We start from the raw sequence: 26,578 nt of genomic DNA on the forward strand, positions 1-26,578 counted from the left end.
GCCACAGTGGGGGTCACAAGCAAATGGGGCAGCCGATGGGGTTGGGGCAGGCCAGGTGGGGGGGTGGGAGCTGGTGGAGGGGGAGGCCTGGCCGGAGAAGAGGTGTCCGGACACCCAGGGCAGGTGGCCCCGCAGGCCTGGGCGCTGGGAGGCCTGGCTTTGGCAGAGTCCAGTGAGGAGGAAGCTGTGGGAGCAGGTGGGGAGGCTCAGGGCGAGTCCGCAGGGCGGGCTGACAGCTGTTACCTGCCTTCGCAGGGAGGAGTCCAAGCAGGTGCGCACATCCATCTCCCCGTTACTCTCCTCCCCGCTGGCACCTCGGGGCCCCTCTGTGCCCCTGCACTCACCAGGCCCCTCCTTTCCTAACGCCCCCCCTCCTCCCTGCGGTCCCTCCGTGTCACCTCCACCTCCTCCCACGCCTGGGCCCACAGGTTGCTCCGCTCCCCCCGGCACTGTCCTGGGGGCATCTTTGATTTGGGGGAGCAGGTCTAGCTCGCCCAGCCACTCGCACCTCGGCTGCCCTGGTGGCTCAGCGGGTCCTGGCTGAGGACGTGAAAACTCTGGCTTCAGGGCGGCCTGTGCCTCACACGCTGTGTCATGTGAGTCATCAAACTGTGGGGAAAGGAAGGCGGGAAAGGGAAGAGGAAGGGACAGGGGCCAGAGGGGAGGCAGGAGGAGGGCAGGGGAGCCGGTCGGTCCCCCCTCCGCAGCCAGGCGGGCAAGAGGAGGGGATGATTATCAGGTAACCAGACTCAGAATCACCCTTCCCGTAGGGCTCCTGCCCGAGCAGGGGCTGGACCAGCAGTCAGGCCATTTCCCCGCTCAGGACCCGCCTGTGATGGGGGAAGAGCGAGAGATGAGACAAGGTAACTTGCATGTAACTCTCATTTGCAAAGAGAAGAATCACGCGTCGTTTTTAGGATTTGTGGCGAGTTTGCAGCCCCTGCCCCTGCCCCGCGGGGTGAGCTTGGGTTTGCGGGACGGTTCCTGCCTCCCAACAGGAGCCTCTCGGGGGAGACACGGTCCCTCACAGGTTTCCACGCATCCTGTTTGCTTCTGGGAACGTTCTCGGCCGGGCCCGTGTTCTGCTGTCTGAGCTGTTGTTAACTGACGGCAACTCCATCATTTAAAATCGTTTCCTCCGGGGGCACAAACGCGGCTGCCTTGTCAACGTGCTCGTGCTGCCGCACAAAGTGCCCAGGCGTTGCTGGCAAAGGCAGGCCTGTGTTTCTGTTGTGGGTGCTGCTGGCGTTCACGCTTCCATTTGTGTTTTGTTATGAACAGCGAGGTTTGCTGGGCACAGAAGGTCCGCCCGTCCTCAGTGCCTAACGGTCAGCACGGGCCGCTGTGCGCGTTTTGCTGCAAACGTGAATGAATAGAGTTAGAGCGATCTCCGTGTTCGGGACAAAAATCAACGGCACGGCCGGCCAGTGTGGCTCAGGGGCTGAGTGTCGACCAGGAGGTCAGGGTTCGATTCCCGCTCAGGGCACAGGCCTGGGTTTCGGGCTCGATCCCCAGTGTGGGGCGTGCAGGAGGCAGCCAGTCCATGATTCCCTCTCATCATAGATGCTTCTATCTCTCTCTCACTCTCCCTTCCTCTCTGAAGTCAATAAAAATATTGTTAAAAATAATAATCAGACTTTTAATGACAACCAATGAAGCTTTTTAAATGAACTTTTGGGGAAACACAGCGGCTTTGTCCCACTCCGTGTAGTGTGTTTAATGAAGTGTTTTCTGCATCAGAGAAAAACAGAAACCCCTTCCCAGGGGCTCTCCCACCCGAGGAAAGCCACTGTTCACCTGATCTCCCAGCCGCGACACAGGGTGCCGATTCTCTGCCCATTCTCCCTGGAAACAGAGAGAAGTTACGGAGGAGGAATTAATTTACTGCCCGTGTGTTTATCTGCGCTTCTAATGAGAGGCAGTCACCTCATGGCATCGACCTGCTGTCCGTGGGGAGAAGACAGAACCGTGAGAAATAAAACCAAATCCACACGCACGCGGCTCACTGGCCCCTGGGGTGGCCACCGGCTTCTGGGGCTCCGTCCTGGGACTTCTGCCTGTGTCCCCAGGTGCAGTAACAGCTGCCCGGGGTCCAGGCAGGTGCGATGAGAGCCGTGTTCCAGCCACTGGTCCCAGCAACACCTCCCCCTGCAGCCACTGGTCCCCAGTGAGACCTCCCCCTGTGGCCACTGGCCCCAGTGAGACCTCCCCCTGCAGCCACTGGTCCCGGCGACACCTCCCCCTGTGGCCACTGGTCCCAGTGAGACCTCCCCCTGCAGCCACTGGTCCCGGCGACACCTCCCCCTGCAGCCACTGGTCCCAGTGAGACCTCCCCTTGCGGCCACTGGTCCCCAGCGACACCTCCCCCTGTGGCCACTGGTCCCAGTGAGACCTCCCCCTGCGGCCACTGGTCCCAGCGACACCTCCCCTGGCCCATCTCTCCACAGCTGTTTGCGTGTCACCGTGGACTTGCTCAGACGCGGCTCCATGGGTCTCATCCCTTGTCAGGCCCATCAGAGGGGAGAGCCATGTCTTTGAAGATCTTGGAAGAAATTCCTGAAAAAAGTTCAGTATCAGAAATAAGTCTGCCGCCCTGAGCAGAGGCTCTGTGACCCTCACCCATGGGGCCCGCACCGCTGACCGGCTCCCTGTCATCAGCTCAGAACCGGTCCACGCATCTGGCCGCAGCTGGCTCACCACCGGGCGTCACTCCCTGCCCACGCGGCCACTGGACAGGACCTGCCCCCCGCCCCCCCAGTGCCTGCTGCAGTGCGCCTCGCCTCTCCCAGTCCCTCCCGGGATGAGTTGGTTACGATTATGAAAGGGGCAGGGGGGTTCGCCATGACTTCCGTGCAGTTTCTTAAGTACGAGAGCAATTCCCTCCTGATTGTAATGAATTTGATGATGAAAAGAGGTCAGGAGACCACAGGGCGGTGAAATAATAGTCACATTATTTAAAATCTTCACTAACCGGCCTCTGAGGGGAAGCAGTGCTGAGGCTGCAAAGGGGAAAGAGTCCGATACGGACCGTATTTTATAAATGTCCCCATTTCCTGTGCAAGAGGGCCGGGGCGCTCCGTCCGTCCCACCCGCACGCCGTCCGTCCCTCCCGCACGCCGTCCGTTCACCCGCACGCCGTCCGTTCACCCCACACGCCGTCCGTCCCTCCCGCACGCCGTCCGTCCCTCCCGCACGCCGTCCGTCCCTCCCGCACGCCGTCCGTCCCTCCTGCACGCCGTCCGTTCACCCCACACGCTTCCTGTGCGGCGGCACCGCTCCGGCCGCGTTCCGCTGGATGCGGGGGTGTCCCGTGGGGAGACGGGGAGACGGCAGGGCACACGGCACTCGGAGAGCGAGTGTGTGTGTGGGGGGGCTGGCCAGGGGGGCCTGATGGTCAGTGACGTGGACCCCCGGGAAGAGGGCGCCGGCGGAGAGCCCGGGCAGAGCTCGCTGGGCAGCTGCCAGGACCGTTCGGCGTCCGGGGTCCCTGAGGCCCGCGAGCAGAGGAAGGGGGTGAGGGGCCACCGGCGAAGTCGCGGGACCAGAGCGGGCCATGCCTCGGAGGCCACGGGCGGACTTTGCATTGTGTTCTGCATATTTTTTAAATTCTGTTTTTATTGATTTCAGAGAGGAAGGGAGAGGGAGAGAGAGAGAGATACATCAGTGATGAGAGGGAATCATGGCTCGGCTGCCTCCTACTCGCCCCCCACGGGGGACCGAGCCCCACCCGGGCCTGTGCCCTGACCGGAACCGAACCCTGACCTCCTGGTTCCTAGGTCGATGCTCAACCCCTGAGCCACGCCGGCCGGGCCCTGCGTATTTTCACGAGCGTGCGCTTACGTTTTTATAAAGACTCTGTATTTGTACACCTGGATGGGAGCCCTGGGAGGTTTGACTGGGAGCCGAGGCAGGAAGATTCGGTTTCTGAGGAACCAGTCTGACTGCAGGATGGAGATGCGTCAGGAGCCGGGGAGGCGGGGCTCGGGCCCTGGGTGAGCGGGACCGGCGGTGGCAGCCATGGCGAGACCCCGCGCTGTGCACGCGTTTATTTAGTGAGGGATTCGCATGTGACGTGTGGGAGGAGGAGGGGCCGGTGATATCCCCGGAGGTTTAGCTTGAAGAGGCGGATGGATGGCAGCATTGACTAAGATGTGGTGCCGGGAACAGTATGCCATATATGCCAGGTCCTTTGAAACAGCAAGGATGGACCGGCTCCCGGCAATGTGGAGTGTGGCCATGGTTGGTGGCTCAGTGGTTAGAGCATTGGCCTTAGCACCAAAGGGTTGCAGGTTCAAATCCTGGCCAAGGGCATGTACCTGGGGTGCAGGCTCGATCCCTGGCACCAGTTGGGTAGCATGCAGGAGGCAACCAATCAATATGTCTCTCTCACATCAATGTTTTGCTGTCTCTTTCCCCTTCCCTCCCTCCCTCACATCCACTCTCTTTAAAAATCAATGGAGAAAAGAAAATATATCCTCAGGTGAGGATTAACGAAATATAAAAAATTTAAATAATAAAAAGAAAGATGCAGAGTGCTGGGAGGAACAGGCTGGGGAAGGGGCTACCCCGAGTGCTCATACCGGTGACTTGATTTTAGGTGCATTTCCGACACCCACAGCATTCATCGTGGGCTGTGTGAGTCCACGGGTCGGCCCCAAGCAGGGACATGGTGGCATCGAGATGGCAAACAAAGTCATGGGTCTGACAGACCTGCCAACACAACAGAAGAGTCGCAATACAGAGACACATTCCATTTCCACAAAATGTGCAGACATTACCCAGACGCTGCCTTCCTCATTAGTGGTTGCCAGGAACACCCTCACATTTTCTCTTCTGGTTTCTAATATCATTTTTTATTTATTTACTAGTGGCCCGATGCACAAAATCCGTGCACATTAAAAGGGAATTAATTAAAGGAAATATTTTAATATTGCTATTTGCCCTTTCTCTATAATAAAAGTGTCAGAGATGAAAGAAAATTAATAAAAGTAGATGAAAATCTCCCTCCTGTCAGAGTTTGGGGTGTGCTGCGGGACCCAGAGTCAAGTCCCCGCCCACCTGCACACGCCTCAAAATTACACGAGACCCAGACCCGGCTAACCCCACCCCTGTCAAGCCCCGCAGGGCAGGGGCGCGGCCTCAGGTCCCACAGCCCAGCCTCAGGTTCCCCGGCCCTGGCATGAGGGTGCGAGGGTGCGAGGGAGTGACAACCATTTGCATATTAGCTCTTTATTATATAGGATTTACTTACTTATTTATTATCTTTATTGTTGAAAGTATTACAGTTGTCCCCAATGTTTGCTTGGGGTTCCCCCCCCAACCCCATCCACCCTGCAGCCGCCCCTCCCAGGTCTTCACCACTCTGTTGTCTGTGTCCATGGGTTATGCATATACGCATATGAGCTCCCTGGTTAGTCACTCTCCTCCTTCCCCCTCACCCCTGCCTTCCCTCTGAGATTCCACAGTCTGTTCCAGGCTTCTACGTCTCTGGATCTATTTTTTTCATCAGTTTATTTTGTTCATTAGATTCCACATATGAGTGAGATCATGTGACACTTGTCTTTCTCTAACTGGCTTATTTCTCTTAGCATAATGCTCTCCAGGTCCCTCCATGCTGTCCCAAAGGGTAAAAGTGCCTTCTTTTTCACTGCAGTGTAGTATTCCATTATGTAGCTGTACCACAGTTTTCTAATCCATTCATCTGCTGATGGACACTTAGGCTGTTTCCAAATCTTAGCTTTGATGAATTGTGCTGCTATGAACACAGGGGTGCATATATCCTTTCTTATTGGTGTTTCTGGTTTCGTGGGATATATTCCTAGAAGTGGGATCCCTGGGTCAAATGGCAGTTCCATATTTAATATTTTTAGAAAACCCCATCCTGTTCTCCACAGTGGCTGCCCCGTCTGCATTCCCACCAGCAGTGCAGAAGGGTTCCTTTTTCTCCGCATCCTCGCCAGCACTTGTCGTTTGTTGATTTGTTGATGATAGCCATTCTGACAGGTGTGAGATGGTACCTCATTGTTGTTTTGATTTGCATCTCTCTGGTGATTAGTGACTTTGCACATGTTTTCATATGTCTCTTGGCTTTCTGAATGTCCTCTTTTGAAAAGTGTCTATTTAGGTCCTTTGCCCATTTTTTAATTGGGTTGTTCCTTTGGTTAAGTTGTATGAGTTCCCTGTAAATGTTGGAAATTAAACCCTTATCGGATGTATCATTGGCGAATATGTTCTCCCCTGCAGTGGGCTCCCTTGTTGTTTTGTTGGTGGTTCCTTTTGCTGGCAGAAGCTTTTTATTTGGATGTAGTCCCATTTGTTCATTTTCTCCTCAGTTTCCTTTGCCCTAGGGGCTGTGTCGGTAAAGATATTGCTATGACAGATGTCTGAGATTTTGCTGCCTATGGTTTCTTCTAGGACTTTTATGGTTTCACGACTTACATTTACGTCTTTTATCCATTTTGAGTTTATGCTTGTGTGTGGTAAGTTGGACTATTTTTTTTTTTTGCACGTATCTGTCCAATTTTCCCAACACCATTTATTGAAGAGACTGTCCTTACTCCATTGCATGTGCTTGCCTCCTTTGTCAACTATTAATTGAGCGTAATGGTTTGGGTTGATTTCTGGGTTCTCTGTTTTGTTCCATTGGTTTATATGTCTGGTCTTGTGCAGGTACCAGGCTGTTTTGAGAACAATGGCTTTGTAGCATAGCTTGAAATCTGGTATTGTGATTCCTACAGCATTGTTCTTTTTTCTCAAGATTGCTGTGGCTATTTGGGGTCTTTTTGGTTCTATATAAATTTTTGGAGTGTTTGTTCTAGATCCGTGAAATATGCTGTTGGTATTTTAATAGGGATTGCATTGAATCTATAGATTGCTTTGGGTAATATGGCCATTTTACTGATGTTGATTCTACCAATCCATGAACACGGTATAAAATTTTATTATTTTTTTAGAAGTTTGAAAAATATGTATCACCATAGAACAGAGTTTCAATCCTGTCTGTTAACGTAAAAAACCATTGAAACCTGTAAATAATTTTTGTGAGTTTATTTGAGCCAAACTGTCGACATATGCCGGGAAGCAGAACCTCAATGAATTGAGATAGTGCTCCGGAGAATGGCAGGGTGACATCCGTATTTATACATGAAATTCATTGGTGACAGATTTAAGGAGGTGGGATTAAGCGAAGCGGGGAAACCTCTGTGATAGGATAAAAAGTAAAATGATGGACACATACTTAGGTGGGTGCAGGATCAATTAACATGATAATGAAGGAATTTGTAGTATCTGTCCTGGTGCCCAGAACATTTGGTTATGCCCCAGGGATTCCAGAAAAAGGGAAGTTACAAGTTACCCAGACACTTCAAGGGAATGTTATCTTAGAGGCAAAAAGGCAAATGGGCTCAGTAAGGATCAAAGTTGATCTTGTCAGTGAAGATACTGGCCTAGGACATAACTGCCCACCATAACTGCTTTCAGTTTCAGTTTAATTTCAGACCATCCTTTGTGGTTACTTTAGGTCTCTGAGTCTGCTAGGCTGCCACGCAGGCCTCCCCTGAGCTGGTCAGGTCAGCGTGTGGCCCCTTTCGTCCACATGTCTTTTTACTTCGTATTTCAGCATGAGGCTCTCCCGCCGGTGCCAGACGTGTTAGGAGCACTGTGAGTGTTTGTATTGTTCCCCGAGTAGGACTTGGGCATTCGCTCTTCCCATGACCATTGTCCCATCGCTGTATGTCTCTTACCAGCGCTTCTCCCTTCTTTCGCCCACTCTGCACCTGCCAAGATAGATCGTACGTTAAACACAATCTTTCCGAGTCGAGCTCCGCGGTGGGGCGCACTGGCTTCCCTGCTCCTCATCCTAACGCCCTCCCCTCGACTAAGTGGCCCCAAGTGCTTCTTCCTGTGAAATTAAGACACGATAGCAAAGAAAATAGAACCACGACTCTCCCAGGAGCATAAGGAGTCATTCCTTTCATTTGTCGAAAGCCCAGTTTTCATAAAATATGCAGAGGCTCCAGTCCTGACACACAGGCCTAATTGTGAAGAATGAACGCACGGCGGTCGCTGCGCAAGCGCTGGAGGGATGTATCCGTCTCCTCCACGCTTCAGTCACAAGGCCTCAAGCAGGATGGACAAGGGGACTTCTCCGGGCTTCAGTACGGATGGGACGGCCTACCAATGAAGCCATTTTCCGTGTCTCACGTCCGTGTGGGCGCGTGGAGTGGGTTATTCACAGGCGTGTTTGCAGTGGGAGGCTCAGAGAGCACGTTTTCCGTGGCAGCTGTGTTAGTAAAGAATGCTCCCCCAAATATCTCCTTTGTGAAACGTATATATTTTTATTGATTTCAGAGAAGAAGGGAGGGAGAGAAACATCACTGATAAGAGAGAATCATGGACTGGCTGCCTCCTGCACGCCCCCTACTGGGGATCAAGCCCACAACCCAGGCGTGTGCCCTGACCGGGAATCGAACCATGACCTCCTGGTTCATAGGTCGATGCTCAACCACTGAGACACGCCAGCTGAGGCCAAATATCTCCTTTACAACAGGAACTGCTGCTGGAGGCGATAATAGGATAGAAGTATTACAGTCCAGACAGGGACACGGAAGCGACGTTCCTCACCCAAATGCAGACCCACGATTCTGTGTTTCTCCCCAACCCGATCCTCCTGCACAATCTCTCTTCCCGGTTGTGATCTGCCATCTTCCCGCTCAGCCCTCCCTCCTCTTCCTTCTTAATCCCGAGTTTCTAAACGACGCAACACATCAGCCGACGGAGGGTGCTCTTCAGCGCCATGTTTTATAGTTTATTATGTTATGACTCCCAGAAAGATTGACCCCAGACTTCATCATTTTTCTCTTTCTAATTTCTCTGTCCGCGAGCCGCCTTCCCCCATTTCCTCGTTCATGTGAACGGATGGGCTCGGTGCTGGCAAGCACTCCGTCAGCATCCGCCCGAGCGAGCAGGGCCGCTGGGGACTCGGTAATGAATGAGCGCGTGTGGGGAGGGGGCTGCTGAGCCCAACTCAGTCCCTGCGAGCGCAGACGACAGGGAAACGCATGAGCGTGTCAGGAGCAACCCTTTCAGGTGAAAAAGAGCCGACAGGGACTTCCCTGATCGCCCAAATGAACCTTTCATGTCCGTCAGCGGGGAAGCACAGCGGGGAGCGGGCTGCTCACCGTCCCAGTTCATTGGGAAACGGTTGGTTTGAAAATCCGATATCCTCTAAGGAACTGACCAGAGAGGGACAGGAGTCATGCCGTGGTCTGTTGCACATAGTGGGGCTCCAGAAATGAGGGGTGATGGTCATTTCCAAGCAAAGTGAGTCGTGTTATCTTTAAAAACAAACAAACAAACAAAAACTGCATGAAATCAGCGAGGAAAGAAAACCAAGAGGAAGCCCTGCGGACAAACAACTCATCTTTATGCCTCAGTTTCACTCGTCCTGTCCTTCGCAGGGCTTCGTGATTGCTCTGAAAGCCGCCCTGGTGGAAGGCAGAGCCCAGCGGGACCCTTTATCTCCATTTATACGGACATTTCTGATTAAAAAGTCAGCTCTCATGTCCTCCGGGCGCCTCTGAGAAGCTGATCGGAAATCCATCCTAACGCACAATACATTCCGCTCCTGTCTCCGCATGGCGGCGGCGGCTTTGCGAAGGGCAGGGCTGTTCCTGTCGTTTTTCCGGGATGTGCACGCCCCCTGAACGGGCTTCTTTCCCGCGAGTCAGCATCGTGGATGGCACAGGGGCAGGCGGAGGCTGTGCGTGAACCACAGGCACATGTGCAGAGAGGAAAATGAAGCCGTTGCCACGTGCGCTGCGCCCTGCAGCTGGGCAGCGCCGCGGAGAAAGCACGGGCCTCCGGCGAAACCTGGCCGCCCGTACCTTTGTCTGGCTGGTCCCTCGGCGTCCCAGCTGTGATGGTGCAGGTAGAGCAGCGTGGAGAGTAGGTGGGGATTTTTTTAAAGAAATTAAATTGCTTTTTAGAGGGAGAGGGAGGAGAGAGAGAGAAACATCCACTGGAGAACCAAACATTGATCGGCTGCCTCCCGCTGTTGTGTCCTAACTCAGCACGTGAGACACAAGACGCCTTCGTGAGCCCATTAATTAGGAGTCCTTCATTGCACGCGGCCCAGAGGGAGGTGTCTCTTCCAAATCTCTGAGCGAAGACACACAGGAAGTTTCCCTTATTTATACCTTTCGAGCTTCTTTGCAGATATTACAAAGAGCTCTGTGTGAGTTACTGTTACAGACAGTTTGTAACCTTGAATACATAAAGAACAAACACTTGGCATAAGAACATGGGAATGATTACCGGTATTAGTCCATTACGTTAGATGGCTAGCTTGCAAGGTCAGACAGTTAAGTTTATCTTTTTCTATTATTCAAACAAAAACAAAGTAATTTTGCAGAATAAGAGACTGTCTAAAAGTGACAGAGTTTACAGAACAAGGGACTATCTCACAATAGCAGAGAATTTACACAAGATGGAGGTTACGACGCTTCACCACACGCCTCCTACCTGGGATCAAGCCCTCCACCGGCATGTGCCCCCGACAGGGAATGGAACCAGCGGCCTTTCAGTGCACGGATGGCGCCCCATCCACTGAGCCACACCAGCCAGGGCAGCACGTGGACGTTTCCAACTCTACAGTTGATGACCAAAGAGGGAAAATGCTCCTTTTCAGACCTGTCGTCAGTTAGCCTTTAATTAGCTGTTAATTATACAGATGGGCAAGGGTAGCAAAGTCTCCAACTTGTGTGTGTCTGCAAATGTCAGCTACACGTGTGGCCTGCAGCCAGAGTAAAGGGGATGTTGTGTAAGACCCACCAGGCTACCTGGGATGATAGTGCATATTTTTGCTATTCCTTTTTTATATTTGGTTCTTTTAAAAAAAAATCACCACAAATTACCAAAATGGCACGCATCCTTTTTGTCACAAATCTCCTAATTATCAACATCATTATTCTAAAACTTTTTATTTTAACATTCATCTATTTATAACATCTATGCAAGAAAGCAGATGAATAAATATTGCGAATATTTAGATACATTTCTATTTTCTTTATATTTTTATGATTTTTTTAGCAGTTTGGTATCATAAGCACGTAAAGTAAACTTGGATCATGGATACCAACATTATCTTGCTAGATGAAAGGAATAGCAATAATTACTACGTGCAATAACCTGTGTGGTTGCAGGATACATCAACAAGAAAATTCTATAAAGTTTCCTGTTCTTACCCCTTGGTTACCAGCCTGGTGTTTCAGGTTCCTTTATATTTTAGTAGATAATTAATGATGTGTTAGTTGTGAGAGAAAAAATAGACGAGAAATGGGTGGTATGCTTTAGGGTAAAAGCGTGTTACTTGAGGGGAAATGGAGATTGCTTTATGCTGCAGGGTGGGGAACGTCCGGCCCACGAAACCACGGGTCTGGCCCTGGCCAGGCGTTGGGGGAGAGTTAATTGAACGTCTGACCACACACAGCAGGCTCGTTTTTAAGCGGATGATTTTGCGTGGCCCGAGAATGAGGTTATAAACGTCCAATGGCCCCGGGCAGAGAAAGGCCCCCACCCCGCTTCATAGTCACGAGTCCTGTTACTCAGACGCCGTTCCTATGGCACTGAAACGCGCCGATATGGTTCAGTCGTTCTTGGGCACCAGCCTGACCTGCGTTCACGGCTTTGTTGGATGAAACGCCAGAGGCTGGCTTCTCCGTGAGTGTCTGTTAGGAGGTTTGGCCCTTTAAACGAGGGAGGAGGTTTGCACCTGACCCAGCTCCGCACTCCTGGCTCGGCCTGCTGGGGTCTCTCCCGGCCACCCCTCGCGCTCTCTACTGCTGACCGAGAAAGAACATCCAAACCGGAACGGAATTTCCCGAAGAGTTTATCGGAGCCAAACCAACGACATGCCTGGAGCGAGAGCTCAGATGCGCTGGAGCCTGGCAGCTGGCAGCTCCTTCTGTGCCTTTGGGTTCAGGAGGGAACCCAAGGAGAGTCAGAGGTGGAGAGCGCAAGGCAGGACTCTCCGTGACAGAGGGCAGGTAGGTAAGGCGATGGATCACCCGCTCCCATGAGGGTGGTCACGCCTCTGGGGGTCTGGAAAAGAGGCTTTCAGAGGTGGGGTAACCTAGAGGCCAAGAACAGTGGGCAGGGCTGGCTCAAGGCAAAGGTAAAACTTGTACCGCCCGGCCGGTGTTGCTCAGTGGATAGCCCATCGGCCTGTGGACCAGAGGGTCCCGGTTCGGTTCCGATTCCAATCAAGGGCACGGACCTCGGTTGCAGGCTCCTCCCCGGCCTGGGCCCTGGTCAAGGCTTGTGCAGGAGGCAACCCATCAATGTGTTTCTCTCTGTCTTTGCCTCTCTCTCCCACTCTCCCTAAACATCAATGGAAAAATATCCTCAGGTGAGGAGTAACAACAACAACAACAAAAAAGACTTTTACCAAAGAAGTTATAGGCTCGGGGTGTGACCACCCACCATGACCTGCCCAGGTAGGAATTTCCTATCAGATCCCCCTGTGAGGTCGCCTTCCATCACTGAACTTGTCAGATCTATTAGCGTCCCTTTCCCCTTCACAGCACACGGGCGCGCACACACACACGCACACACACACGCACACACACGTGCACACACTCTTCTAATCATAACAGAATTCGTTGCGAGAGGCATAATGTATGTGAAATGCATGTGCCTGTGTCATGGCAAAGTCTTACGTGATGTGGGTATGAAGTAGAGCTTGCCTGGCCATTGAACGCACCGGTCACGCGGGCACAGTTCTTATACAAAGGCAGACGGCACTCCATGGCTCTCGAAGAAGAAGCAAGTGGGCAACCCCCCAGCCAGATGCCAGGGCTCAGCGTAAACAGGCCCTATGCCCCTGGCTGTCTCAGTGTTGTATTTCAAAGCACAGGATGCCGGAATAAACGGGTAGAACGTCATGAGCTGGCTGGCAGAGCCAAGTTGCCATCATTCACAGTACATCCAGCTATCGGTGACGTGCGTGACTTAACACATTGCGGACGGATCACGAGAATTCTCACTTCAGATGACACAGTGTTTTACAAAGTCTCATACTTTAAAAAGATATTAGCTTGTAAGAACATGTAATAAATAACTTCAAAATGCAAGGGGTATTTCATTTTAAGGTGTGCCTTTAACATTTATGTAAAACATTTTTTGCATTCGTTCAATAGAAACTTATCTGGCCACTGGGTAACGCTAGCAATAAAACTACTGGTCCGCAGTGTGTTAATTACCAACTCTTAAGTTTAGTGAATTAATGGTAATTTTGTGATAAATATAAATATGTTGGAGAATTTGCAGGAACAGATAAAATCCAATTCAACCTTGAAGAAGCCTCTAGTCCAGCGGTTGCCAACCTGTGGGTCACGACCCCTTTGGGGGTCTAACGATCTTTTCACAGGGGTCGCCTAAGACCATCAGAAAACACATATATAATTACACATTGTTTTTGTGACTAATCACTATGCTTTAATTATGTTCAATTTGTAACAAAGAAATTGGGGGTCACCACAACACGAGGAACTGTATTAAAGGGTCGCAGCATTAGGAAGGTTGAGAACCACTGCTCTAATCTAAGAGGGGACATGTTAGGTGGCACCAGGTAGAGGTGCCTGGATCCAACCATGTGGGGCCTGCAACATGGCAATGTCATGCGGCTCCTTAAAATGACGAAAACTGCAGACAGTCTGTGTGGTGTCGGCAGGTGGAGACGGTAAAGTGCGGGACTGCTGGGAGGCGAGCTGGAGGAAGGGTGGTGGCACCGAGCCGGTGAGCACAGGCGGGGTGCGTGGGGCGGAGCGGAGAGGGGTGCCTGCTGAGGACTGCGGTGATGTCAGCGCCCGCCTGGCCTGCAGGGTGGGCGTCCGCTTGCTCTGCAGGTCCCGGCGGCAGCGGCATTTCCGAGGGAGGAAGGCAGGGATGCTCAGTGTGAGAATCACGTGGTGCTTGGTGCTGAGTGAATGATGGGCTGTTTTTCATCTAAAACAAAAGCCCAAAGCGAGAGGCGGCAAGCGTTTCTTTTTGATCCAGAAGACTAGCCCCTGGGGACCCCGGGTTTGGGCAGAAGCCCAGGGCTCCGATCAGTAGGAGGGGGTGCGGGGGTTTGGGAGAGAGGGACGGACCGATGGCCCCACCGGGAGGCAGCACTGTGTTGGTGTTAATCCCGCTAGGAAGGGACGCCTGTGAAGCTGATGCTGTGAAGGCAGTGGGAGTTGGAACAAACCCGTGTCGGGGTGCAGGGCCGCCCTCGGCCCCGTCCACGGGTTATCCTGCCCAGTTTTAACCTCCAGAAGTTTGAGGAGAAGGTAGTTCCTCTGTGTTGGCAGCTCCAGCACCATTTTTTAATATGTTTTTATTGATTGTAAAGAGAGAGAAAGGGAGGAGAGAGAAACATTCGCAAGACATCGACCAGCTGCCTCTTGCACGCCCCCTACTGGGGATCGAGCCCGCAACCTTGGCATGTGCTCTGACCAAAAGCAAACCAGCAACCTCTTAGTTCATAGGACAACACCCAACCACTGAGCCACACCAGCCGGGCAGTCAGCGCCATTTTGAAGTAGTTGCATGTATATTATTTTTCACAGGAGAAAAGGTGGAAGTGAGACCAGCCAGGAGCTTCCTACCATAAAGCTAAGGAGACATAGAAAGCCTACGTTAGAACGATGGACATGCAAACGAAGGACAGGATTGTAGCTGGAAAAGTGCTACGGCTGAACAGCAGACCCGTGACTGACAGGCAGGGGGAACCAGGGAGACAGGGAGTCCAAGACATAGTGTCCAGGCGGATGGTAAGGGGGAGCTGGTTTTGAAAGAAAACTGAGTTGAGAAGCCTGTGAAGTGATCTAGAGACAGTCATGGGGGGAGCTCAGCGCCTCTGATGGCAAACGTGGCAGAGGTAGAAAGAGGAGGGCACACGGCTCAGAGAGAGACACGCAACGGCCCAGAGAGAGACACGCAACGGCCCAGAGAGACACATGCAATGGAGCAGATAGAGACATGCAAAGGCCCAGAGAAACACACGTAACAGCCCAGAGAGACACACCCAACAGCCCAGAGAGACACATGCAATGACCCAGAGAGAGATACGCAACAGCCCAGAGAGACACACACAACATCCCAGAGAGACACATGCAATGGAGCAGATAGAAACACGCAACAACCCAGAGAGACACATGCAACGGCCCAGAGAGACACATGCAATGGCCCAGAGAGAGACACGCAACAGCCCAGAGAGACACACACAACATCCCAGAGAGACATGCAATGGCCCAGAGAGAGAAACGCAACAGCCCAGAGAAACACATGCAATGGAGCAGATAGAGACATGCAAAGGCCCAGAGAGACACATGCAACAGCCCAGAGAGATACATGCAACAGCCCAGAGAGATACATGCAACGGCCTAGAGAGACACATGCAAAGGCCCAGAGAGACACATGCAACAGCCCAGAGAGATACATGCAACAGCCCAGAGAGATACACGCAACGGCCCAGAGAGAGACACACAATGGCCCAGAAAGAGACACGCAATGGCCCAGAGAGTCACACACAATGGAGGGGATAGAGACATGCAAAGGCCCAGGACTTAGGGAGCGAGGCGGGAAGGAGTTGGCTAGAGAGAAGGAACAGGTGGACTGGGCTTTCAAGGTCAGAAGAAAGTCAACCTAGTCACACAGGACTGGCCACCACGGGGTGAGGACCTCAGATTTTCCAACTAGAAGTTCTTAGTGGCTTTTGAAAGAGAGTTTTGGTTTAAAGGTCAAAGCCAATGCCAGATAGAAAGGAAGGAATGAGTCAGTGCCTGGGGGAAGTGAAGGAATTCGGAGAATGTGGTGGGGGACGTGGGAAAGGCCTGTGGCATCTCCAGGCATCAGTGAGTCCAAGGCTATTTTTTTCATGTTTTAATATATTTTGTATTGTTGACTAGAGGCCCGATGCACGAAATTTGTGCAAGGGGCTTAGCCCTCACAGTTCCAGCCGGCCCTAGCAGCCCCAGCCAGCCCTCGCAGCCCAGCTGCCTTGGCCAGCTCTCACAGCCCCTTGCAGCATCAGCTGGCCCTCGCAGCCTTGGCCAGCCCTGGCAGCCATGCCTTTGTCCGGAAGGTCGTCTGGATGGTTGCCACGGGGGGCCATCATGGGCGCCCTCACTGTATTCCATTTATCACCACATTTTATGAGAACTAAAAGCCCAATCAATAATTTAACAAGCTTATGGACATGTTTTTAAACACAGCGGCCTCCGTTGGAATGGGGGCAGGCGGGCAGGGCCACAGAGGATAGAATGGAAATCAGCTGCTCATACTTCATGCTCATCATGACACATGCTGGGGCCGGGGCAGCCCAGCGGCCTGACCATGGGCACCTCCCTGCTCGCTCTGCGGAGCTAGTGTTTCTGTCGGAATTTGTGATAATGATGCCTGTTTCCTATGAACCACGCGTCTGACTACTCCGTAAATGATTTGATTTTTAAAGGCATTACGTGCAAATACTGCTGTGTACTTAAAGTAAAAAGGTCGGCTCTAAAACGTGATTTCAAAGTGCAGTGTAAGGCCTTGCATTGGGCTTTCTGGTTCTGGCTGTTAACACCACGCCCTTGACCATGACCTTGAAGGCACAGGAGGAGGAAGCTGCCCTGCACCTGCAGTCGGAGCTACGTTAACCCCATCGGATGCTGCATTTCACAGGAAATGAGACCTTTATTTCCCCCTCTTTCCTTTCTCCTGTTTCGTATGTTAGCAATGTCACCAGAGAGGCAAAGGAACATCCGTATAAAACAGTTAATGTACAGCTTGCACCTCAAGACGGGGGAAGATGCCTGCCTACCCATCTATATTATTAAAAGGGTAATATGCTAATTAGACCAGGTCAACTGGCCATCTTCTGGATGTCCGACCTCCTTCCGGACAAAGCTGTGGTGGTGGGGGGCCGAGGCAGAGATGGCAGTTGGGATGAGATCAGGCCGGCAGGGGAGGGCAGTTGGGGGTGATCAGGCTGGCAGGGAAGTGGTTAAGGGGTGATCAGGCTGGCAGGCAGAAGTGGTTAGGAGCAATCAGGCAGGCAGGCAGGCAAGTGGTTGGGAGCCAGTGGTCCCAGATTGTGAGAGGGATGTCCAACTGCCAGTTTAGGCCCGATTCCTGTGGGATTAGGCCTAAACAGGCAGTCAGACATCCCCTGAGGGGTCCCAGATTGGAGAGGGTGCAGCCTGGGCTGAGGGAACCCCCCTCCTTGCATGAATTTCATGTACTGGGCCAACAGTGTTTATATAACCCTGCCCCACTTCCCACCATGACACTACTTCTACCCACGTTTCAGGATTCTCCATAGAGTTCAGTCATGTTTACTTAATTCCCTATTGTCACGATTTACACATTACTATTTACACAAAACCTCTTTCTCCTGGGACTGTAGACTCAGCATTACATGAGTTTATTCCATAGGTAACCATCTTCCCACATCCAGGGCATGCGTCTTGCACCTGGCGTTCAGAAAGAACACCCTAGGTGTCTCATGAAGAATGAATTCTGGAGCCTTTGCATTTGGTTTTCTGTTTCTACAACAGAAGGAGGAAGGATTCAGACTTGTTTCCTGTTTGGTGATAACAGAGCTGAGGGCCAAGGGTCCAGGGAGGGACGGAGGTAGAGGCTTGGATCAGGGGCAGCCCAGCCTGTGTGATGGCAGAGAGTTCAGGGACCTTTGGGTGGCCGCCGCAGTGGCCTGCTGGTATTAGCCCTGACGTCTCATTCCGGAACTCCTCCACTGGACACGATGCCCCTGCCGGTTTTGGTCGCAGGAGAGATACAAGCTCATGTCTGAACAACCGTCTCTCTGGGCTGCAGTAATTCCGGGCCCTGTGAGCTGCACCTGTGAACAGTGGCACCCATGTCGCACAGGGACACCTGTTCTAGATGGTGCTCCGGGAGGATAAGATTCAAAGTAAATAGGAGAGAGAACCAAGATGGCACCATCGGTAAACAGTACTCACCACCTCCCACCACCACGTCAAAATTACTAGCAAAATGCAGAACCACCGTCGTTCAGAACCACCTGAAATCTGGCTGGATGGAGGCCCGACAACCAGAGAAATAAAGAAGAAAACACAGGGAGACTGGTAGGAGGCATGGAGGCACAGAACAAGCTGGTCACTGAAGCAAGTCCCGCTCCATAGGGGTGTCTCCTGCTCTTTCACTGTAGTCACAGCTGGTCCTCACAGCCAATTGGCCTGGAAGTCAATTCCTCCCAGTGACACCAACAGCAATCAAGGTTCAACTACAACAACACTGTGCACCCACGTGTGGCGTTTTTTTTTTTTTCAGTTGGGAAGGATATCTCGGCTGCAGAGGCCATCCCTGAGGAGCAAGAGGTCCCAGCCCCACACCAGCCCCCCAGATCAGGGTTCCAGTGCTGAGAAGAAAAGCCCCTGTAACTTCAGGCTATAAAACCCAGTGGGGATTGTGCTGAGTGACACAGAGGCTGCTGGAGTCCCAGGCAGTTCCTCTTAAAGGGCCAGCACATGGACTTACTCAGACTCACGCGCTCAGAACTCCAGCTCTGGGGCAGAAGCTTGGAGGGACCCAAGGACATACCAGGAGGAACTGGGTTGTCTGGCATTGGGGCAAGAACTTGAGGGCACTTTCTCCCTGACTAAAGTGCTAGCAGAGGTCACTGTTCCTCTGCTGAGACCTCCCCCACTACAGAGCTGACTGGCAGCCATATTTGAGTCCCCATCAACCTAGCTCACACCTTGGTTCATTCCACCTTGGTGATTCTCTGAGACCCCACCCCATCCAATTTGCAGCCCCATCCAACCCAATTTGCAGCCCCACCCAAGCTGTTTGCAGCAGCTTTTCCATATGAATGACCTGTCCTGGCTCAGGCTTCAGACTTGGCTAAAATCTCTCAAACAAGAAGAAACTGGCCTTCATGCCTCTCAATAAGAGGTCCCAGGTCCGGCACCAGCAGCAGCCTGCCTTCACAGCTTAGCCTTCCTGGGAACTTCCAAGCCCAACACAAGTAGCAACCATCTTCATATCTCTCTGTAGCTCCTGACAGGTGTCCCCAGGCAGGGCAGTGGCTGACTTTGCACCTCCCAGGAGGCCCCAGAGCCAGTGCACCTGCAGGACAGCTTTAGCTCACTCCAGATTACAACCCTACCACATCCACCAGTGGTACACTCAAGGGGCAGACTCAGTGAGCACCAAAGCCCCACTGAAGCAAGTCCCGCTCCATAGGGGTGTCTCCTGCTCTTTCACTGTAGTCACAGCTGGTCCTCACAGCCAATTGGCCTGGAAGTCAATTCCTCCCAGTGACACCAACAGCAATCAAGGTTCAACTACAACAACACTGTGCACACAGCCCACAAAGGGCCACACCTAGAGTACCCAGCTCAGGTGGCTGGGAGGCTGAGCCACTGGGCCCTACAGGACACCCACTACACAAGGCCACTCTACCAATTCTAGAAGACATACAGCTCTACCTAAGACATGGAAACAAACACAGGGAAGCAGGCAAATTGCAGAGACAAAGAAACATGTCACAGTGCCCATGCAGCAGGGATGGCCCCCGTCACGACCACAGTGCTTGAGTCTATTCTCAGCCAAGGGAGATTAGAATGGGATGCACAGGTCCCCTGAGACCCACGGGGCAGCCGTGGTGGGCTCCCGGGCCTACCCTCGGCCTACATGGCCCTCAGAGCCCGGCTTCTGCCTGAGGAGACTCTGGGTGAATGACTTGGAAGGAGTGGCCGGGAAGCCTCTAAAAGCCTTGTGTTGACCCCGATGAAACGTAATGCACATCTGCCCGTGGGATACACACTTTACATTCTCTCCAGGTGGTAGTTTTATTCATACTTTTGTCAGATTTTGGGGATTCTTGGTGCCTTAAATCTCCACCTTGAAATCACAGCCCCAGAGGCAGGTGGTGGCGTCCTGGGACTTCACTCTGTGACTCGGGCGTCCGCTGCAGCCGGTTCCCAGGATCACCCAGTCCTGAGGAGCTATCACCGGAGCCCCCGCTCGCACGGCCTTACTTCGTCCTCACAGCCGTGACGTGAGGTGCATGCAGAGGCGCTGGGATCAGGCGAGTATTCTCTGTGCTGATTCATAAAGTTCTCATGAGGACAACAGCAACTACATGGTCATCGACTCCTGACACCACGGTATGTTCTGGAAAACCCGGAATTTAGTCCTGCCGAGCGAGCTCTTCCTGAGAGTCGGACAGACAGACAGACAGACAGACAGATAGACATTGGTCCATGCTCAGCTTGGAGACAGAGGTGCCCCGAGTCTGCTCAGCGGCTCCACGTGAATCTCACGGAAGGACAGCGTGGCGACCGGCATCGGGACATTTAATTTAAATTTCCATCTACAGTGCTATGGGAAGGCTGTGTTCTCAAAGGGCCTTTCTCTGTTGACCTTTAGGATAAAAAGCTTTGCGTGCAGCCCCCGGGGACACTGGGGCTGAAGGGGCCATGGCGTGAGTCTGCCTCCGAGATGCATTTGCAGTCTCTCCGCAATGTTCCTCCCAAACACTGGCTCATTGTCCCGGAACCTCTCGCGTGAGACTCCGACAGTCACGTCTCCTCTGTCCTCCCAGCTCAGGAGGAAGGTGTGAACCCTCCTCTAGTCCCCGAGATGACCCTTACAGGGATTGTGCATTTTCTTCTGTAGACAGAGATCTACAAATACGTTCATTTTTATTTGATTTTTACTTTCAAAAAGGAGAAAGGAATACAATGACGCTGTAAACTCTCTGAGCTGGTTGGGGGGAGGTGTCAGGCATGTCACGTGCCAGATTCAGGACTCCAGCTGCCCGGTTTTAAGTCCTGCCCTGTTGTGACCAGACGGGGGACTGGACAGGTCACCTAGCTGTGCCTCAGTTTCCCACCCGTGAGAGCGGCCGGGGACATAGCTACCTGTTGGATGCTGTGAGGGTTTCATCATTTCACCCCTTAGATTCACGCCCCCACGTGCTCAGCGCAGTGTACCTTTTAGTTATTATTCTAGTTATTGTTTTAAACCTCTGCTCCCCGCCTCCCGCCGGGAGGAGTATGTGCAGCCATATTAACAGCCTCCCCAACCCCAAGGCCTTCATCATCCTGTGGAATGGGGGTGGGGGTTTCCACGGTTAAAAGGGCACTCGGCCCTGACCGGTTTGGCTCAGTGGATAGAGCATCAGCCTGCGGACTGAAAGGTCCCGGGTTCGATTCCGGTCAAGGGCATGTACCTTGGTTGCAAGCACATTCCCGGTGGGAGGTGTGCAGGAGGCAGCTGATCGATGTTTCTCTCCCATCGATGTTTCTAACTCTATCCCTATCCCTTCCTCTCTGTAAAAAATCAATAAAATATATTTAAAAAAATAAAATAAAGTAAAAGGGCATTCAGGTACCCGATGCCTTTAACGTGTACCTTGCAGGACCCACCAGGGCGTGTGGGAGGAGCCAGTGCTTTATGTTTGTAAGGCAAAGGGAGTCCCCTTTGGGCATTGGCATTGCCCCATGGCATGCTGGGTCTGGGGACCATGCTCCCGCGTGCATGACCGTGACTGACGGCTGGCTGTGCCTGCCAGGCCACAACGACAGCCCATCGCAGTGGTGACCAAAAACCCATGTGTATTTCCAAAAAGCCCACATCCATGGTGACCCACATGCGCACACCAAGAACACGGGCCCTTACCCAGAGGCAGGATGGGTCCCTGCGGAAACCGGCCCCCAACCCCGACCTCCACCTCCGCACTGGCCTGCGGTGCTATTTCCCGGTTAAAGTCACAGGTTATATTTGCTCTAAGGTTATTATTGGTGACATTACCTTACTTTTGCTTTTCTAATGAAGTTGATAAAGTACCTAGTTATAATGGGAGCTGCTCTGCAATACTTGTGGATCTAGATAATAAGTAACAGATGGGTCTCCACAACACGCGGTAAAGGCAACGCGGGCTGAGGAGCGGAGCGAGGGCCTGCGCTGCTGACTGTAGAAGAAGAGCTGCCATTTGTGAGTTGCCTCAGTCACCTGGCCACGTAGGTCAGGACTGCGCAGTTCTCTGGATTCAGGTTCTGTGGGGTTTTATTTTGTTTTCTTTTTGTTGTTTTGTCTTTATTGTTGAGCGTATTACAGATGTCCCCTTCCCCCCATTGACCCCCTCCAGCCCACCCCCGCCTCCCGTCCCAGGCCTTCAACCACCCTATTGTCTGTGTCCATGGGCCATGCATACATGCACACAAGCTCCTTGGTTGACTACCTCCCACCCACCCTCCCTCCCCTGCCTTCCCTCTGAGATTCCGCACTCTGTTCCCTGCCTCCATGTCTCTGGATCCACTTCATTCATCCGTTTATTTTGTTACTTAGATTCCACGTAGGAGTGAGATCACATCGTACTTGTCTTTTTCGGACGGGCTTATGTCACTTAGCACAATACTCTCCAGGTCCCTCCGTGCTTGAGTTTTTGGTGTTTGTGTGGTTGTTGTTATTTTTTGGCCTCACAGAATCCGCCTTTGTCAGCGTTCTGTGCCCCGGCGGGTTGTAGACGGGATTATGTCCGGGTCCACACCAGTGTCTGATGTCCTCTCGGCTGTACCGACCTTGACTCCTCTCCACCCTCGTCTTGGGCCCACAGAAGCCCAGGACCAAAGACGGTGCCTTTAGAGTTGGTGTGAGGTCGGACCCGTGGGAGAGGGCTAATGGGTGTGGAAGGGTTTGGGGCTAAATGCAGTCGGCTTTGTGCAAACACTCAGTGTCTTTATGGCGATAACAATCCCTCATTAGCCCAGAAGAAGCGGTTTCCCTGGGCCTTGTGGTGCCTCCCGCAGGAGAGGACTGGGCGAGCGTCCATCTCAGGGCCCAGGGCCTCTGCTTCCTGCTCGCTCGTCTGGCGGGTCTCAGACCTTTGGGTTTGGGCCCTGGTTCCACGACGGGGAACACTGATGTGAAAAGTGGTGCCACACATCCCGTGACTGGTAAGGGTGCCGGCCCAACTGCAGTCTTCATTTTTTTTAATACATTTGTATTGACTTCAGAGAGGAAGCGAGAGGGAGAGAGAGAGAAACATCAATGATGAGAGAGAATCATGGACCGGCTGCCTCCTGCACGCCTCACACTGGGGATCGAGCCCGCAACCCGGGCATGTGCCCTGACCAGGAATCGAACAGTGACCTCCTGGTTCATAGGTTGGCGCTCAACCACTGAGCCAAGCCAGCCGGGCCCATCTTAGTTTTCAGAGTGACTATGAGCATGACTTTGAAGTAGAAATCCCCCGTGTGGCCTTCCACCCGCATGTGTCTGCAGGAGCCGCCCCAACCAGGTACCACTGGCTCTGTTGTCTCCCAGCTCCCGGCTCTGGAGGCTGGAGTCCCTGATGGAGGCCCCGCCCACCCAGTACACTTTCTCTTTCTCTCTCTTTTCTTTAAAATAAATCTTTATTGTTGAAAGTATTACTTATGTTCCTTTTTCCCCCATCTCCCTCTTCCCTCCTCCCACCCCATGAGGCCTCTCCTCCTGGCCACAGACAGCTGTCGTCCGGCTGTGTCCTCACTGGGCTCCTCCCTCTGCACTGATGGGGGTGAGAGAGATGGAGAGACAGAGAGCGAGCCCACCACACCTGTCAGTTAGGGCCCCGCCCTGATGACCTCCTTTAACCTTGGTTCCCTCCCTCACGGCCTTATCTCTCAATGCAGTCACATTGGGGTCACAGTTTCAACATACGAATTGGGGGGGTGGAATAGGGCTCAGTCCATCGCACCAGCTAAAATGATGGCTCTGCTTCTCAGGAAATCCCCGTGGGGGAGGCACTGCCTGGGGCTCCTCTGCCACTTGAGCTTTTGCACATGCTCTGTCCGCTCATTCTCGTTCTTCTTCCAGATCAGCATCTTCATGACCCACCTGTCCAACTACGGCAATGACCGCCTGGGGTCCTACACCTTCGTGAACCTGGCCAACTTCGTGCAGAGCTGGACCAACCTGCGCCTACAGACGCTGCCTCCCCTGCAGCTGGCCCACAAGTACTTTGAGCTCTTCCCAGAGCAGAGGGACCCACTCTGGCAGGTAACACGGGCGTGGGGTGGGGGGGGAGAATCAGGGGGCGGGCAGGGAGACTATGAGTGCCCATCAGGGGTAAGAGCTCAGCTGCAGAGAGTACAGCCAGCGTTTGGCACACACTTCCTTAAATAATGGTTTTCTCCTCTTCAGTGATGCATTTTGTTTGTTTGACGGGCTAAGTGTTTGCGTGTTTCTGTTGTGTTGTTTTCCTGAGGTTTCGGTTGTTGGTCCGGTTGGTTGGGGACTTCTGCACCGAGGATGTGGTTTTAGGGTTCATGTCTTCTCGGGGTGAGGGTGTCTCGCCCTGGGAATGGGAGGGAATAGACAGCCAAGCGCCATCATCTAAGGCCCCGCGACTAGACTCTGACATGGGTGTATACAACCCAGGGCAGGGACGGGGGTGAACATAAAAAGCGAAGAGCCTTTCTTCACCACGTGCTTAACACAGTCCGTCTTTAACATGTCGCTACGTTCCTTTACATCAGTGGTTCTCAACCTTCCTAATGCCGCGACCCTTTAATACAGTACCTCATGTTGAGGTGACCCCCAACCATAAAATTATTTTCGTTGCTACTTCATAACTTTAATTTTGCTACTGTTATGAATCGTCATGTAAATATCTGATATGCAGGATGTATTTTCATTGTTACAAATTGAACATAATTAAAGCATAGTGATTAATCACAAAAATAATATGTAATTATACATGTGTTTTCTGATGGTCTTAGGTGACCCCTGTGAAAGGGTTGTTCAACCCCCAAAGGGGTCGTGACCCACAGGTTGACTACCCACAGGTTGAGAACCACTGCTTTAGATCTAACCAACCCTTTGCTAGGATCTGATCTATTAATAAAAGAATTGCTGCCCAGTTCAATTCCCGGTCAGGGCACAGGCCCGGGTTGTGGGCTCGATCCCCAGTGTGGAGTGTGCAGGTCCATGATTCTCTCTCATCATTGATGTTTCTCTCTCTCCCTCTCCCTTCCTCTTTGAAATCAATAAAAAGATATTTAAACATAAAATATAATAATAATAAAGGAATCACCAGTGTGAGGATTGCTTTCACAGACAGTGGGAGCCTCGTACCCTCAATGCCTGGGACACAAACCCTCTGCTCGTAGCCTCAGCTGGAAAAGTCGCCTCCCCACCTGGCTCTTCCCAATTCACCAACCACGGGGCTGGTGAGCCAGCAGCAGAGCAGGTCTGAGGGCCCGCCGAGCAGGAGGAAGGAACAGTGTCACTCAGGAGAAATCCCTGCGGGACAGACTCAGCGTCCTCTCCCCTCTCCTCGGGCCTGTGCTGCGCTCACCCCCAGGATCCCTGTTGCGTGTCTCAGTCTGGGTGGCAGGATCCACCCAACGTGTGTCCACTGAGCATCCCCAGGCGTGAGGCTAGGCAGCTACTTGAGAGAAAACAGGGAGCAGAGGACAGGGTTTCCTCCTGGAGCCGTGGAGGGTCCCTGTGGGTCTGGCTCCTGGGGACATGTTTCACAGGCGCGTGGAGACAACCATGACCGTGAGCCCAGCCCATTCTGAAGCCGCTCTCAGTGGGTTAATAAGGTGGGATTCTCACACTCCCAGTAAGTGGCCTGGCCACCTGTGTGAGGTGATAACCCGAGTGGCCAATGAATAGGTACAAACATCCTATCTAATAAAAGAGAAACATGGTAATTAGTGTATGACCGCTACCCTTCCCATTGGCTAATCAGGGCAATATGCAAATTAACTGCCAGCCAAGATGGCGGCCGGCAACCAGGCAGCTTGAAACTAACATGAGCCTTGCTTGCTTCAGTGCCAGAGGGCTCCAACGTTCCCCGCCAGCTGCTGCCAGACTCTGAGCTGCAACTCTAAGCAACTGTGTTACAAATATAGAAGCTAAACAAAACCCCAGAAACCTGCTTTAATACTCCGGGCTTCAGCCAGCAGGATCGCAACATTGTTTCAAATACAGAAGGTAAACAAAGGCCAGAAACCTGCTTTCACTAGCGGAGGCCTAAGAGCTGGAGCCAAGCCTCAAAGCTAAAGCTGGCCCAGAATAAAAAAAAAGAAAAAGAAAAAAAGGAGCAGTTGGGAGCTTCAGTCACCCGCCAGCCTGAAAACATCCCTTAGCCCCTCATCCAGACTGGCCAGGCACCCCAGTGGGGACCCCCACCCTGAAGGGGTTGACCAGCTGCAAACAGCCATCATCCCCTCACCCAGGCTGGCCAGGCACCCCAGTGGGGACCCCCACCCTGAAATAATTTCAACATGTCAGGCATGTTGAAAATTTCAACATGCCCTGAAGGGCATGTGACCAGCTGCAAACAGCCCTCAGCCCCTCACCCAGACTGGCCAGGCATCCCAGTGGGGACCCCACCCTGAAGGGTGTGTGACCAGCTGCAAACAGCCATCATCCCCTCACCCAGGCTGGCCAGGCACCCCAGTGGGGACCCCCACCCTGATCCAGGACACCCTTCAGGGCAAACCAGCCAGCCCCCACCCATGCACCAGGCCTCTATCCTATATAGTAAAAGGGTAATATGCCTCTCAGCATG

The 26,578-nt window shown here is 52.6% G+C and overlaps 1 protein-coding gene across 1 annotated transcript in view; it reads left to right on the forward strand.

Annotated features, from left to right (window-relative positions):
- Positions 1-26,578, forward strand: part of NDST4 (N-deacetylase and N-sulfotransferase 4) — a 174,760-nt gene that overhangs the window by 114,201 nt on the left and 33,981 nt on the right. The window contains exon 8 of the mRNA XM_036303309.1: positions 23,872-24,054. Within this exon, the coding sequence (XP_036159202.1) occupies positions 23,872-24,054 (183 nt within the window). The remainder of the gene's footprint in view (positions 1-23,871; positions 24,055-26,578) is intronic.

This window comes from Myotis myotis, unplaced genomic scaffold, assembly GCF_014108235.1.
Source record: "Myotis myotis isolate mMyoMyo1 unplaced genomic scaffold, mMyoMyo1.p scaffold_m19_p_36, whole genome shotgun sequence".
NCBI lineage: Eukaryota > Metazoa > Chordata > Mammalia > Chiroptera > Vespertilionidae > Myotis > Myotis myotis.